The 15,659-nt window shown below is 38.8% G+C and overlaps 1 protein-coding gene across 3 annotated transcripts in view; it reads left to right on the forward strand.

The window, feature by feature from the left end:
* Nucleotides 1–15,659, forward strand: part of pkn2a (protein kinase N2a) — a 55,327-nt gene that overhangs the window by 10,583 nt on the left and 29,085 nt on the right. For all 3 annotated transcript variants that reach the window (XM_072441805.1, XM_072441803.1, XM_072441804.1), the window contains exons 2-3: nt 6,541–6,705; nt 7,807–7,942. In XM_072441805.1, the coding sequence (XP_072297906.1) occupies nt 6,541–6,705; nt 7,807–7,942 (301 nt within the window). The remainder of the gene's footprint in view (nt 1–6,540; nt 6,706–7,806; nt 7,943–15,659) is intronic.

A 15,659-nucleotide genomic window follows, 5' to 3' on the forward strand; every position in this document is an offset into this window, starting at 1 on the left:
AGTCAACTAGTTCTCTCAATTTTGGCATTTCTATAAACTGCTTCCATTGAATTTTACTTGGTCTCTGTTCTGTAAACTACCTGATTGAAAAAATGCATAATGGCAGCAAATTGATTATTGAAATAATTGTCAATTTAGTAATCAAATAATCATTATCCGAACTGTAAACGGACTCAAAATCATGTCATGTGTTGAGTGAAGAGGTTTTATGATGCCCAGGAAAAAACCCTGGAGATGTGTTTTTGATAAACTGTTTTGTCTGTAATAGTGCTCCATCAGGATCTGCGTCTGGAGGTCAAATTGAGCCAAAATTGAATTAATTGATTGAAGTTTTGCAATCAAAACAACTAATCGATTAGCAAAAATAATTGTCAGGTGAAGCCATATATAATTATAATAAGTCAATGCTGTTTTTCAACCATTTCCTGACAGGAATCTGTATCCGGGTACTAATATACAGTAAAAATATAATTAAAATGAGATAGTAAGTAGAAAAAGCTTCAGTTGTACGACTACAACTGAAGTTTTTTCTACAATGAATCACTCCTGGACGAATGAGTTATTACAGAGATACAAAGTAATAAAACTGAAAATCATTTAGTTAAAGTGGTTGTAATGTACCTGAGTTTTTCATGCAAGTAAAGTATGTTTTGCCTCGGTACATGTATATTGTAAAAGCAATTCTTTGGGTCAAAATGAGACCGTTGTGTGTTATCTGCATCCAATTATAAAGCGCTGTTAGTCTGCTTTGTTAGCATGCTAATGTTTGTTAGCCATATCTTGATGGAAAACTCTGCTTTGGGCTCCTAAAAAGTGAAAAGCTTTTATTAATCATAAATTGCGTTGAATAATTGGGACGCTCCGAAGGAATAAGGCAAGTGAGGAATAACTTTGGACTTGCTGCAAACTAGAGATGCACCGATCAATCGGCCGCCGATTTAAAAAGCCGGTTTTATGCTGAATCGGCCAGAATCGGTGACCGGCCGGTCCATGTCGTAATTGCCAGTTTTCGGCCGATCCAAACTGACCCGCAAGCGCGCATGCGCGGTGCGTAGCAGCTCAACTCGCCCGGAGCAAAACAGCTAAAAACTACAAGACTCTTTCAGAGCGCGGCGGCCAAAGTGTCCAGTTTACATTCAAGTCTATGTAAAGGTGCGTCGAACACCTCCTACGTTTCCCGCGGCGCAATTCCTGCTTTTTCGGCGTAGAGCGGAGCGTGGCGCAGAGGATGCGTTTTGGTGTTTTCCGCTCTAGACAAAAGCTTTGACAGGCATAAGCTTCAAAGCATTAAAATTGTTCATCGCAGAAAAGTTCAGATTTGTTCAACTTTGGTGGAACACAAGAAGAACCGAGCCTGGAGGAGGATCAGAGGAGACTGGACTGTGGGGTAAGTTATTACAACTTTGAGACGATTCAAATCTACGTGTTGATAGTTGATGCGGTCAAAATAATTTGCGCTGGTTTGTGTTTGACGAGTTAATGTGTTTATTCAGAGTTATCTGCAGAGGAGTAGGGACACATGAAGGGGCCAGAAGAAGCAGCAGCAGGGCTGTCAGAAGAGTTAGTTGTTGTTGTTGTTGTTGTTCTGCTCAACTAGCAGCTAAGCTACGAGCTAATGCTAACAAGAGATCTCATCCACCTGAAATGAGACTTTAAAAATTCTTTGATGCATTTGAGACATACATTACGTAGATACAAAACTTAAATTACTGACTCGAACAGCGAAATGAGTGGCTACAATCTAATGTCAGGACTATTTAATTGTCCCACAGCCTCAAAGAAATGTTTACACAATCAGCTGTGCACTAGAATTTATAGTGTACACTCATTGTGCTTCTAGTGAGAGTGTGAAGTTATCAAAGAGCTGATGAAACTGGAAAATGATATTGGCAACATATGTGCCTCATTTAATATACTGTATTATAATAGTAAAAGTTTGAATAATATTGCAGTAAATGTACTGTGCTCAAATATAACTGCTGTACAATGTTCTTTAAGATCTGGATTTGCCTTCAGCCCTCCCTGTTGCTCCTGCCCCTGCTGCTCCTGCTCCTGCCCCTGCTTCTGCTCCTTCAGGGGATGCTGGCCCTTCTGCTGCACCCACAGGTGTAAAAGCATTTGGTTGGATTACAATTTGTTTTTTAGCCCGTGTCATCTAAATTGCAATGTGTGTTTTTTTTGTAGAACCATGAGGAAGAGTCCTCCAGCTTTGAGAGGGAGGTGCTGGCAGCGCTCTGGGACTGACCCTCCTCATGTTCCACCTGCTTCCTCTCCTGCAGAGGGTTCCAGCTCATTCAAAAGAATGTGTAAAATTACAAATGTATAAATTACTATATGAAAATAGTTCATTTGATTTCAATCTGGAACCATTGGAGCTGCATCTTCTGCAGGAGAAATGGACTCCTTTTCCCTCTGTGTCCCCCACTCTTCTCCAGGCCATATATTAGTTAGTATATAGTTCTGTATTTATATATTATTTTTATATATAGTTATTTATTTTTCTATTTTTCCACAAAATAAATTACATTTTATATTATAAAACGTGTGTCCTGTATACATGCAACTTTTTCATATAATACTGGGTAGTTTGTGGGAAAATCAGTGGCTAGATAGAAAATCGGTATCGGAAAAATCGGTTTTGGCAGGTCAGACCTCCTTAAAAACCGGAAATCGGTATCGGCCAAGAATTTTGGAATCGGTGCATCTCTACTGCAAACTGTTTAAAAATACACAATGTTTTTCACACTTGTGAATGTAGTTGAGAGCAGATGAAGGTTGTTTATTTGGAGTTGGTGTTGGTTTTGGCTTGGACCCAGGACTCGCTGAACGAGTGCTTCTGGTTGACAGCTCAAATCTTTTACTTAATCAAGGCCCGAGTGTCCTTTCGGCTTTCACCATCACTCAATTATCAGCTCTGCTTTATTTCAGCAGAAGGAACCATCTCCAAGCCATCGGCGAGGGATATACTGTGTAATGAGCGGTGGCGTTTGATGGTTGACACAATGCTGAAAATCTGCACACTTATTCCATCTGAGTTGGTGTAGGAGGTGTTGTGATAATTGAGAATAGGAACGAAATAAAAGTAATGGGCCACAAGATCTCACAAGCCCCCCCACATGTGTTTACATTTGGCTTGGACCAAAAAAGGCTAGTCGGGTACACATTTAGATAAGCCAAAGATTCAAAAAGCAGTGCTACAATTACAGCAAAAATGTTCAACTTCACTGCCTTTCCGTAGCTTTAAAAGTACGAGAGGAGCTCAGATTGCAGTGCAGGGCTGTGGTAATATGAATGGGCACAATTATCAAACTGCAAAGGCTGCAATTTTTGAACTTCCGCCAAACAACAAAATATCATGTTTTATTCAGTGTAAAAACAAACGCTGCTGTTTGGATCTCTTCTGAAATACATTATTTTATTTGTCAGTTTAAAGGCCTATTTCAATCTTTGTGTCAATTCTCCTGAATGCATTCAAAATTAACTAACAATCGCAGTACTAAAAAAAACACTTTTCGATATTTTTCCCAAATGGTGCAGCCCTAGTGTAATGTATGATATCAGTCTCTTGTCTGGTCTATCCTGTTTCCATCAGTTTGATTTTTCAGGAACCAAAAATACTTCCTGTTGATGATTCTCTAAAATGAAGTCCAACTCTTACCAGTAGAAAAGTCGCAGCCTAAACAGGTCCAAACCTCTGCATATTCCTCCTCGCTTCAACTAAGCAGAAGTGACAACTGCATAACACTACTACAAACTACAAATAGCAGTAGTTAAATGCATGTTTTATCAGATGGTGTGCATGTGGAGATATGAGTGCCTCTTGAAGTTAACTACTTGTTCTGTTATAAAAGTTCATGACGTCTAAGGTCACGTATCGGAACACCATCCCCAGCCCTGACCACATTCCACAGTCATGTCGATGCCTTGTTACATTCTCATGCATCAGTGATAATTACTATAATGTTATTTATTCATTTTGGTCACAATTGCTTTTCACATATCATTTTTCTACATTTTCTGTTAGGCATATATTTTATAATGGTATCGGTCTGTTCCTTCTTTTAGTGTTAAATAGCACACTTTATTTAGAGAGTTGAATAGTAAAACAAGATGAAGGATGAATGGTTGATGTGGATGTTTTTTTAGCCGATAGTGATGGGCCTATCTGATATTTGTCTCTGCCAGTAACTTTTATTATTCATTACTAGGGTTGTCAAAAGTATCAAAATTGGATACTTATCAATACTAAAACTTGTCAAAACTACATACCGTACTTTTCGGACTTAAAGCCGCTACTTTTTCCTGCGCTTTGAACTCTGCCGCCCATACAACAGTGCATCTAATTTATAGATTTTTACTGGCCCATGGCCACCAGGGGGCACTCTAGCAGGAAACGCAAGTGTTTGACACACTGTAGAAGAGGACGTCAGGGGACAGTGGGGACATGTCATGTTCTCTGTATTTTAAGCTTCAAAATGCTGTGTGTTTTATTACAATCCAACTCATATTCACTGAGAAGTTAGTCTAATTAGAGCCGCGTCACAGCGGACAGTGGGTTCGCCGCAAGATCCCAGGCTCAAAACACAACCGGCGCATCACCAGCCTATACTATATATGTAAATATCTCGTGTTACAATGTGGGCACCTGCGGCTTATTGACAGGTGCGGCCTGTATATGGACAATAAGTATTTCCATTGTAAATTTTGTTCGGTACAGAAAAAAATCACATTAACAAGATTCATTTGACCTGTTTAAAACTGTTTTAGAATGATTTTGCGCTTCATTAGAACTCTTATAAGACCATATGGTTAATGGAGAAACTATTATTTTGTGTTGTTGTGGAGTATCTTGATGATGATATTCAGGTCGTTTCTATATTCAGTTATATATGTCGGTTCTATGTGTGTTTAATCATTTCTGTAAACATATTAGTTGAGATAGTTGAGACAAATGTGAGTTAAAAATTAAGTAAAATTAATCCCAAAAGCGCAGAAATATCATCTCATACTTTAAGAAAGTTTGATTTATTCAGATTTTATTAAAAAATGTTTATTATCATTGTGGTATCAAATTGGTATCGAATATCAAGCCTATTGGTTAGTATCAAAATAGAGTTCCAAATGTAACAAATCTTTAAAAATGTTGCAAATGATCTTTTCGTTAACATAAGTACAAAAAATGTGTGGGATACAATATCTTCTATGATCATTGACTTGATGACCTCTTTATTGTCTTCTCTTTATATTTTGAACTCTCTAGTTTGTTCTAAAAGACACATCTGAAACCCTGAGGCCAAACTTTACCCAGGTCCTGACTTTGACTCTCTTGAACGGGGCGCACACTGACAGTGGCCTAATCGCTGCAGTATCTCTACAGTGGCCTCTAATCCCTCTTTAGCATAAGTGACGTCTTAAAGCGGTCAGCAGTGAGCGAGAGCGCAGAGGCGGGCCAGGGGGTCAGGAGCAAGTAAAGCTCAACTATTTTGGAGAATATATTGAATTGAACTAGATTTTGAGATAAATATTTAAAAATCTGTTGCTTCTGCACATTTTGAACATGTTCAGAAGCATTAGTATTTGGGAGAAGTCTGAGATATGCTTAGGCCTGTCAAAATAAACACTATATCCACTCATCGTTCAATAAAGGATAACAACACTTGTTACTCTCTACTAGAGAGATTATTTTATTGATAACTCCATATAAATGTCACTTTGCTTGTACGTTGTGTTTCCTTGTGCCGTTTATGAATTGCTATTTTGAGTTTATGTTCTTTTGTAAAAGAGTTTTCTGATATTGGAATTCTGTGTTCTCGGTTATTTAATCAGTTGAATAAAGCTGTCTTTAATATTGTTTATCGTTATATTTTATGAAACAATATAGCGTACCTAAAGGAACTGTACCAGATTTTTCTCTTAAAATGTGAAAAACAGAACTAGCTGATTTTAAATTTAAACGCACTTATGAGTATCTGAGTATCCAAATTCCTCTTTGCGATGAGTTTATAAGCTATTTAATTTTTTTCTTTATTTTTAAGGATTTTTGGCCCATAGGCTGTAATAGACACACAGTATAGTGTGAAATGGACACTCGAGACAGAACGTTTACCTGTCTACAGATAATTTCATATTTTTCTCATTATTCCATTTTCCTTCTCACGCAGAAGCTAAATTTACAAATGTTGGCTTGGTTTAGCTATTAAATAAACAAATTTTATCTTTGCTATATTCATAATTTACTTCATATTTGCAAACATTAGTTTTCTGATTTAGGTCTTCGCAGTGGAATGTCTTGTTTGAAATGTTTAGTACGATTTAGACATGTTCTCTCAGGTACTTGCAAATACATGTTTGTTTCTGACCTGTTGCTTGCTGAACCAGGACATAAACTGTGATTGGACAGAAGGGCTGTGGGAATGTCAGAGCTTAGATTATCAATTAATTTATTTTTTTTAGTCTGACGTCCATAATATAAAGAATAGAAAAAGAACGGGTAAGTGTTTGGACAGTGTTTTTGAACAATTATCTGTTGCCATCTTCTAGGGGGACTCCCGGGGGCAGCTGGTGGCCGAGCGTCTTGGTTTGGGCCATAACCTGGACCTGTCCGACACCATGGTCCAACAGAAGCTAGACGAGATCAAGGAGCAGATCCGCAGAGAGATCCGCAAAGAGCTCAAGATCAAGGAGGGAGCGGAGAACTTGAGAAAGGTAGACCCAACTCCTACGGATAGTTTCTCACGTTCTGCATTAGGGACTATTGTTGCCAAATTTGTTGGTCGTAAACTTTAGATCAACTATCGTCAAGCACTTAAGCTAACATGGCCAATACACACATTTGAGAAGGATTGCATTTTTTGTTAAAAAAATATATATAAATACATTGAGCCGAGTAATTTCCCATCTTTGCTAGACATTAAAGTGAAATTAGCATAAACTTTCTTTAAATGTTTTTTATTTGTCAAATATTTTAAAACATTGACAATAGACAGGTTTTGGCCCAGTGGTTAATTTGCTAGAAATTTCCCAATTTCCTCAAGCTAATTTCCTGGTGTGATGTCATCAATTGCAAACAGGAAGTACAATTATAAACCTAAATAATCAATGAGCTATTCTGGGATGAAAAAACTCTAAAACTCTATTTTAGTTTAGTGAGTAGTCCAACCTGTCATAGGCATTTTAAAGGGGAAATATTCTGCTAAATCAACTTACCAGTAATGAAGTTTTAAACTTGTTACAACACTGTTTCCTCAGCTTTAGTTTCCTCAAAATTGTATTTTGATGGATTCATACGTGTTTGGGTAATCCTGCTAAGGCTTGAGTGCTCAGAAAATGTCCACCTACCCCCTATCCCCGCCCACATCCCTGTTCTTACTGCGATTCTATGAAAAATTATGACTCTGGGTCAATGTTGGGTTCATATAGCAACATTTTAAAAATAAAGCATGTAAATGAAAATCTGCTGCTTGTTACAGTTAAATGTCAATATGAAGAGGCGGAGCCTATCAGTTTGAACAGGAAGTCAATGGACCTGTTTCTTCTACTAATTTGTTTTAGATTAATGTTGTGGTTTACAATGAACAAAATGTAAAATGATGATCTACTGGTGTTTATACCCCAGAAGATTTTACTTTCATCCTTAAAAGAAGTTGGGAAATTGAAGTCTATGGATTGTTTAAGGTTCAGGTAGTAATCATTTTGTAGCTCATGCAGTATATGTAATTGGTTTTAAGTCGAGGCAAGCTGTCGAAGGTCATTCCTCTAAATGTACAACTTGTGAAAAGTTGAAACAGACTCTTGTCTTACTCTCAGGTCACCACAGACAAGAAGAGCCTGGCGTACGTGGACAACATGCTTAAAAAGTCCAACAAAAAGGTGGAGGAGCTTCACCAGGAGCTGCAGGAGCTGAACGCACACATCGTGGTCAAAGACCCGGAGGAGCTGCTAGGTAACCTCACAGTTTGGCGGCACATTCTGACAAACATTAACCTGGAAAGTGTTGACACAAACCGACACTGAGATATGATCTATCCCAAGAAATGCACTGGTTTTTGAGTCTTTGAGTCTGATTGGTGGTTGTGTCTATCCAGGGGAGGTTTTGAAGGCTGGTTGACACTGGAAGGATTTTGGCTTACTTTAATCATACTGTAAGGCTGCAAAATTATTATTTATTCTGAAATAGCAAAGATTTTTGGCTCCCGATCAGATATAGCTCTTTTTATGTTTGTAATTTCTGAAAATTTCCAGTTGAAAAAGAGCCTAATTATTTGTTATAACATTGCAAAAATAGTGTTTTAAACACCCACAGCTTCAGCGCATTACTCTAACAGGCACATTAGGTTATGTTTGAGCCCTCACTTTCCAAAGACAATGTTTTGTCACCATATTGTTTGTTTGAGACCAGTATCGGCTCGGGACATCCCAAGTTTGAAGTCCAGTACAAATATTTAATGTTATCGTTTTAATGCGTTCTTGTTCTGTAAAGCACTTTGACTAAGGCCCTACTTTGTGTTGTGCTTTATAAACACATTTCATAAATACAAATATGAAGGCCCAATAAAAAACTGCAGTCAAGTTTATATGAAGGTTTTGTCAACAGTAGAAAACAGGTGGATCTCTGGCTGTTCTGCAGCTCTGGACCTTGTTGTTGTGAGGCAGTGGTGTTCTGAGTCTAAAGTCTACAGCCCGGACTGGACTTTATTTCTTGATTTATTCCTGGAACTATTTTGAGTGTAATTTTGTCAAACGAGTCCTCACGGTGCTTGTAATTCCCTAGTATTTAAATAGATCAATGAGTACCACGATGTACTTCAGCAGACACCGTTTGTCATCTCTTTTTCTCATTTTGCTCTTGTTGTCTTGGAGAATCCAAACCAAATCTGCGACTTCATCGCTGCAGGGTTTGGCACAGCATCTGCTCAGCTTTGCTCTCTAATCCGTTCCTTGTTCTTTGCAAACCAAAGTGCCATCTGTGTGCAGCTCGGTGCGGCTGTTAGGGGGTGTTGAAAATGATACTTAAAAGGATCAGATTTATACATCTCTATCTGTTTCGATTCAGTATTGCATTCACAGTCTATCACAATAAAATGCCCCCTTTAAATACGTGTTACTGACAACTGGTATCTCAAAACAACATAACGTCATCAATAAACCGTGTGCCGCTGAACTCGTTCTCTCCACCGCACGCACGCACGCACCCGCACGCACGCACCCGCACGCACTCACGTGCACGCACTCACGTGCACGCACTCACAGGCGCACGCACGCCCTCACATGTACGCACTCACTCACACGCACGCACTCACATGCACGCATGCACTCACATGCACGCACTCACACGCATGCCTTCACACGCACTCACACACACTCGCACGCACTCGCACGCACTCACACACTCGCACGCACTCACACGCATGCCTACACACGCACTCACACGCATGCACTCACACGCACGCACTCACACGCATGCACTCACACGCACGCACTCACATGCAAGCACTCACATGCACGCATTCACACATGGACTCACTTCCACGCACATGGACACACATGCACACCAACAGACACACACACACAGAGCGGGAGACTTACGTGAGACAGAGGAGAGATAAACAGGATTTTGGCACTACTTTTAATCACTGTGCTGCTTGGTATGAGTCTTGTTGTCGTCGTTGTTGTTGTTGTTGGCAGTGAGGAAAGCTAATACGCTAACTACAGCCACAACTTGTCGAAGTTAATGGACCAGAGCCCCATTTTATTAAAATCTAAAATTATAGTGCCGGCTGCAGTGTTGTGAGTTCAAATCCCAGCTCTAACAGTTTACTGCATGTCCTCCCTTCTTGCTCATCACCATTTTACGCTAAGCTGTCCTGTAAAAAAGCCTACAGGCCAAAAAATGAAAAACCTGTAGAAAATATTGATGATTGTTAACTTTGAGAAATAGGTCTGCATATTTTTAATAACTGTAATATGGCAATAATTGATCCTTGCAAAAATATTTCTTAAACCACATGTGATTCTACTGGCTCACACAGCGGCTCTGACAATGACGCAACACTAAGGATCTGGATATGTAGTCTTCTTAGTACTTTCTGCTGAAGCAAACTCAGAACTAGTATTTTTGACGCAAACAGTTTAATATTGAGAACAGATGGCGACTATATCGCTGCAATTTTGCTACCGCAATATTGCCAATACAGTGACATCCCTACTTTACTTAAAGGTACTATGCAACTTTTCTGTAGGAGAGTAATTCTCTACATGTCTGCCATTGTGTATTTGTCTCGAATATCCACAGTATGGCATTAAACACCCCGCCAAAAAAACAACATTGTATACCTTAAATGATCATATTAGTCCTGGTTTAATCAGTGTGGTGAAGAGCAGAAGCGTAAATATTCCATGTTGTGCTCTTGATCTGTCATCTAAAAGGAGCCATGCATGTAAACAATATAACCCCTAACTAATCCAATGCCATTAATTAAATATGGTGAATATTCTGCAGGCTGTACAGTAGCAGCAGCAGCAGCAGTGTTTCCTGTAAATGTGTCGTCAGTGTGGTGTGAGAGGTTTACCTACAGTCAGTCGACTCGAGAAGAACAGAGCACGCTCAGTGTTCCGAGGTGACTCATCCCACAGGCTAACATTGTTACATTCCACATTCCTACAACGTTACAACCACCGGAGGATTGTTCTCAAGCTGTTGAAAGATCGCTCCTGTGCAGTCCTGGGCAACAACGGGATCTGGGAAAGTTGAACCAAAGCAGTTAAAAGTTACATCACTAAACCTAAGACGCACAACGTGTAGGGCTGTGGGATGAATCCAATTTTATTAAGATTGAGGTTCAGTTAATGGTAATTGTCAATGATCAGTTTGTAGGGATGTAATGATAAGTTTTGAGAATAATACGACTCATACTGATTTAAGAGTCTTATATCAGTATGAGTCGTATTATTCTCAAAACGTATCTTATAATAAGACCAAACAATACAAATTACAAAGTGTTTTGAGGACCTTGAAGGTAGTAAAGCGCTGTATAAATGTGACCATTTCTCATTTTTTACCTAGATGAGATTGAGAATGAATAAATGATGAACAAGAACTGAATATTATGCGTTTACTTTGACTTTTATTTTAAAATCATCACTTGTTTACGAGTGAAGATTCCTTAAGGTTCATGGCTGTTTTGGCCTGTGGTGGTTTACCAGAAGCCTGAATAAAGGTCCTGAACATTACATAGACAAAATTAGCTTCTATAACATCAAATTTACTTGTGGTGACTGTGCTGTGTGAGTTCCTTTACGTTGACAGCTATACTTTGCAATTTTAGCTGTAATGTTTTGGGCACAACGTGATAGGAGATTAACTTTTACACAACACAAGGCAGCGGCACATTTAGATTTACATGACTCGCTACAGTCCTGTCGCTGCTGAAACTCCGGATTAGCTTTAGCTTGAGCTCTCACGGCGCTATTCCTGTCGTGTTTCACTTTATATTTATATAAACCACAATCAGCGGGGGTCTTAAGGCTCATTTATGCTCTGAGACGTAGAGAAAATTTCACAGAATATTGAGCACGACGGACGTTTATGTACCCTTGCTAGCTAGCCATAGAAAATGTGCTATGCTAATTGCTAGGTTGTCTCTCAGTTTTAGTTGACATTAGGAAGTCATAAGAAGGGAGGGTTTTGGGGGGAGGGAAGGCAGTTCGTCTGGTAAATGATTATTTTAAGTAGGAACAAATTTAGCTGAACTTGTCGACCCTTTGGCTGATAAACAAGACTTTTTAGGTTGACGTGAGGCTGCAGGAATGTGGCACCGCGATGGAGACGGGTATGAAGGCCGTCGTCGGCTCATGGCTCCACCGTGAGACTCCTCAGAGCCTCAGGAGAGCGCAGAGGAGACAGTTACTCCAATTCTGAAGCGCCAGTCTTTTTGGTGCAGACTTTGAAGGCCTCTGGTTTGTGTCTGACGCTCAGCTGAAGCCAGGAAAGAGTTGAAATGTTCTGTCACCGCTGTTTGGAAGTTTGTTCAAACAAAGACCAGCCTGAGAAACACAACTTTGTGTAATTTAAAGCTAGGTTGGCTGCAACTGTCTATTCCTGCTTGTGCCATTTATGTTCTCCATGTTCTTGAGTGTTTATTGTGTCCTGGTCCTGGAGCAACACACTTTACCCAAATGCATATCAAAGTTGTAGGTTTGTTGCAGCTTTTTTTGAAGGCTTTGGACATCCAAAAAATAAACTCGCCAGCAGACGCACGTCTGAGGCGTCCAGCGCACATGCTCTGTGGAGTCCTGGTGTGTTTCCTGGTGTGTGCATACATAATATTTATATAAATAGTACTTTCTTCTTCTTTTTTTTAACCGAGATTAGATCTAATACTAAGTCTTTAGAACAAAAGAATATACACATTTTTAAAAGAAAATATTGGTGAAGTGTCTATCATAATCTCCTCTTAAAAAAACAAATCATTTGGAGATGTTAAGCTTGACAAGCGGATAAATGCAGAGGTTAAATCTAGTTTTTATGACCTGGAGCGACCTGGAGCGGGTGATCCTTGTGATGCTTTTATCTTTACGCGTTTTGATTTCTGTAATGCACTGTACCCTGGTATCAGCCAAGCTAACCTGTCACACGTCGTAGAGAACATATTACACCTATTTTATGCTCACTGCACTGGCTGCAATTGATTTTAAAATGTTATTGTTTTTAAAGCTCTTCACGGCCCTTGTACATTTCAGACCTCATTGTTCCCTACACTCCTGCGCTTGCTGAGCTCTGAGGGCCAGTCCCAACCCAAAAACGAGACTCCAAAGCCGGGCCTTTTCTGTGGTCAGCCCCAAACCTTTGGACTGCACCTTCAGTTGATGCTTTTAATTCTCCTCTGGCCGTCTTTTATTATTTTGTATATTTTATATTGTTTTACATATTTTACTTGTGCTTGTTTAGTACTCTGTGCAGCACTTTGGAGACTTTGTGTTGGTAAAATGTGCTTTACAAATAAAGTTGGATTGGATTGAATGTAAAATACAACTGTAAATGTCTTTAAACCAGGCTCTGATATCACATATCCAAGTGGTTTTCATTGGATATTAATCCCAAATCCTCCTTTGAAATCACATTATGTTCCACTTCACTTTAGTCTCCAGTTTTCTCCGTTCTGGTATTTAGAATGTACCGTATTTTCCGGACTATAAGTTGCACCAGCCAAAAAATGCATAATAGAGAAGAAAAAAAAAACATATATAAGTCGCACTGGAGTATGAAATAAGGTTGCAAGTGTGAAAATAACAAATAATATCACATATAAGTCAAGTATAATAAGTATATAAGTTGCACCCTGACTTAACAACTGTCATATGTGACTGTTTTGTAAGTGTAAATTAAATATACACTTACACTTTCACCCTGACCTTCCTTATTTATCTTGAAAAGTACAACAAAAATAATATCAGAAAATAACAGCACTCAAAAGCACCGGCAGACTTCTCCCCTCGTGCTGCTAGAAAAACCTCTTAGCTAACTAAAAGGTAAACTTGTTAAATATTCTGCTAATTTACTCAATCCCAACACAATTTGTTTGTTGACAGTTTTACCATCTAATTGGTATTCTGCAGTACTGTTGAATAGTCAATCATCGTTCAAGTACTTCTCTGTTTTAAACGGGACAGCGTGTACAATGACTATATGTACTTGATGCCTGTGCAATGTGGCATGGGAGATTTATGTTTAAGATGAGTGTGTTTACAGTCGGCTAGTTAACACGGGTATGAGAATGTTGCCTCAGTGCATTTCTGTAAATGTGCACCAAGTTAATTTTTCCACCACCTTGCCTCATTTGCACTTTGACTGTAATTTTTCATTTTCACGTTTGTCTCATAACATAATAATACACATGGTTGTAAAATGACAGCAGTTTGTTAGTGAGGCATTTTTAAATGTATTTGAATTTAATTTTGTTTGTGAACTGCAATACTTAACCATGACCATTAGGTAACAGAACTAATTACTGTCAAGAAGTGGAGTGACTGTTGGGTCATGTTAAAACTATGTATGTTGTCAACGATCTCTGATAAACAATGAACAATGAATGAACCCAAGCCACATTATAAAATTGTATTTTGCTGTATGTCTTTATTTAGGGCTGGAACGTTTCACTTTTTTGAGCGTTTGAATGTGTTGTGTGCACTTTTGGCCTGTTCAGAGTGACTCAGGGTTACAGCGAGGGCGGGTTCCCCTGGTCTCCGCTCCAGCGCTGAGCTCAGTCTGAAGGCATTCAGTAGCTGTATCTTGTCATTGAACACCGTGTGGGCAGGGCTCGGGGCAGAATTCGGGGCAGGGGTCGTGGCAGAGGGTCTGAGTTCTTGGCAGTGACATGGCTTCACCTCCCACACATAGGAAACACATCATCAACACACAAACAACACATTGTACACAACAGCAGGCTTCTCAAGACATCTTTTGGCTATTGGATTCATGGATTTCAGAAGAAAATGTAGATTGTTGCCATAGATCAATAATTTAACAGAATATCATAATGTCCCCAAAATGTTACATATAACAGGAAGCTGAAACCCATGAATATGCTGTTGACTGTTTTCAGATCTTACTGGATGTTGTTGTCAGCTGCTTTTCCTGTTATTTGTCAAAACATTCAAATCGAGAACCTATGTTGTATCTTGGATAATCTTTATTTGTGAAAAGTTCTATTTTTTACAGTCTTTTATCCAACATATCCTTGATACCACTGTATATAAATTGCATTCTAGGGATGCAATCCTTTAGACAATTAATCAGTCAATCGTGTTTTATTCGACTAATTTTTTTATCTGGTGACAACAGCAAAAAAATGAGAAGTGAGTTAGCTGAAGATTTCTGGGTGAATCATGAGTTTAATCTGATTTATCCATGGGTTTCAGAAAGATGAGAATGTAGGACTGTTGCCATAGTGATTAACAATTTATAACCAAATATTATGTTTTTTTAATGGGGAATAAGTCGTCAAATGTTGCACTAAACAAGAAGCTGAAACGCATGAATATATAGCTGACATAAATACACTCTTTACTAATACTTTTCTGTCTGAATATCTGTTTTTGCATGAACTCCTTTGCAGTTGTGTTCTTTTGAGTGCAGTTTGGGGCTAGATACATGGAGATACTTTCATAGCTTTTGCCACACCCACTTTTAGTCGACTAATCGGCCAATACGGCATGTTTTTAGTCAACTACAGCCCAATTGTAAACCTGGATGCAGTGATGATGTGCTGTTAGCATTACGTAACGCTCAGGCTTTGCTCGTCTCCCTGAAAATTGGAAAACATGCTTAAAAAGTCATTGTGGTGAAGAATTAATGATGTTTGTACAGCAGCGTATAATAGTGAGGTCTTTTACGGGTTTAAGGTGAGAAAAAAAAAATCAAGAATATTACATAACAATTGATACAAAATCTAGTATAAAAACTATACTCATTTGAACAAGTATCAACACAATAAAGATTACATAAAGTACTTCTTCGGTGTTTAATGGCGGTTGGTATAAATAAAGTGTTACCGTATATAAGAAGAGTACCACAGTATTTCCATGAGCATGCGAGCTGCCCCGACTTTAAATGCAGCAAATTGTTGTAAATTCTTGTAAGCAATAGTTTCTCATGTTTTAAA

The sequence above is a fragment of the Eucyclogobius newberryi genome, unplaced genomic scaffold (genome assembly GCF_026437365.1).
Source record: "Eucyclogobius newberryi isolate DKJ021-1_F unplaced genomic scaffold, fEucNew1.0.hap1 SCAF_12, whole genome shotgun sequence".
NCBI lineage: Eukaryota > Metazoa > Chordata > Actinopteri > Gobiiformes > Gobiidae > Eucyclogobius > Eucyclogobius newberryi.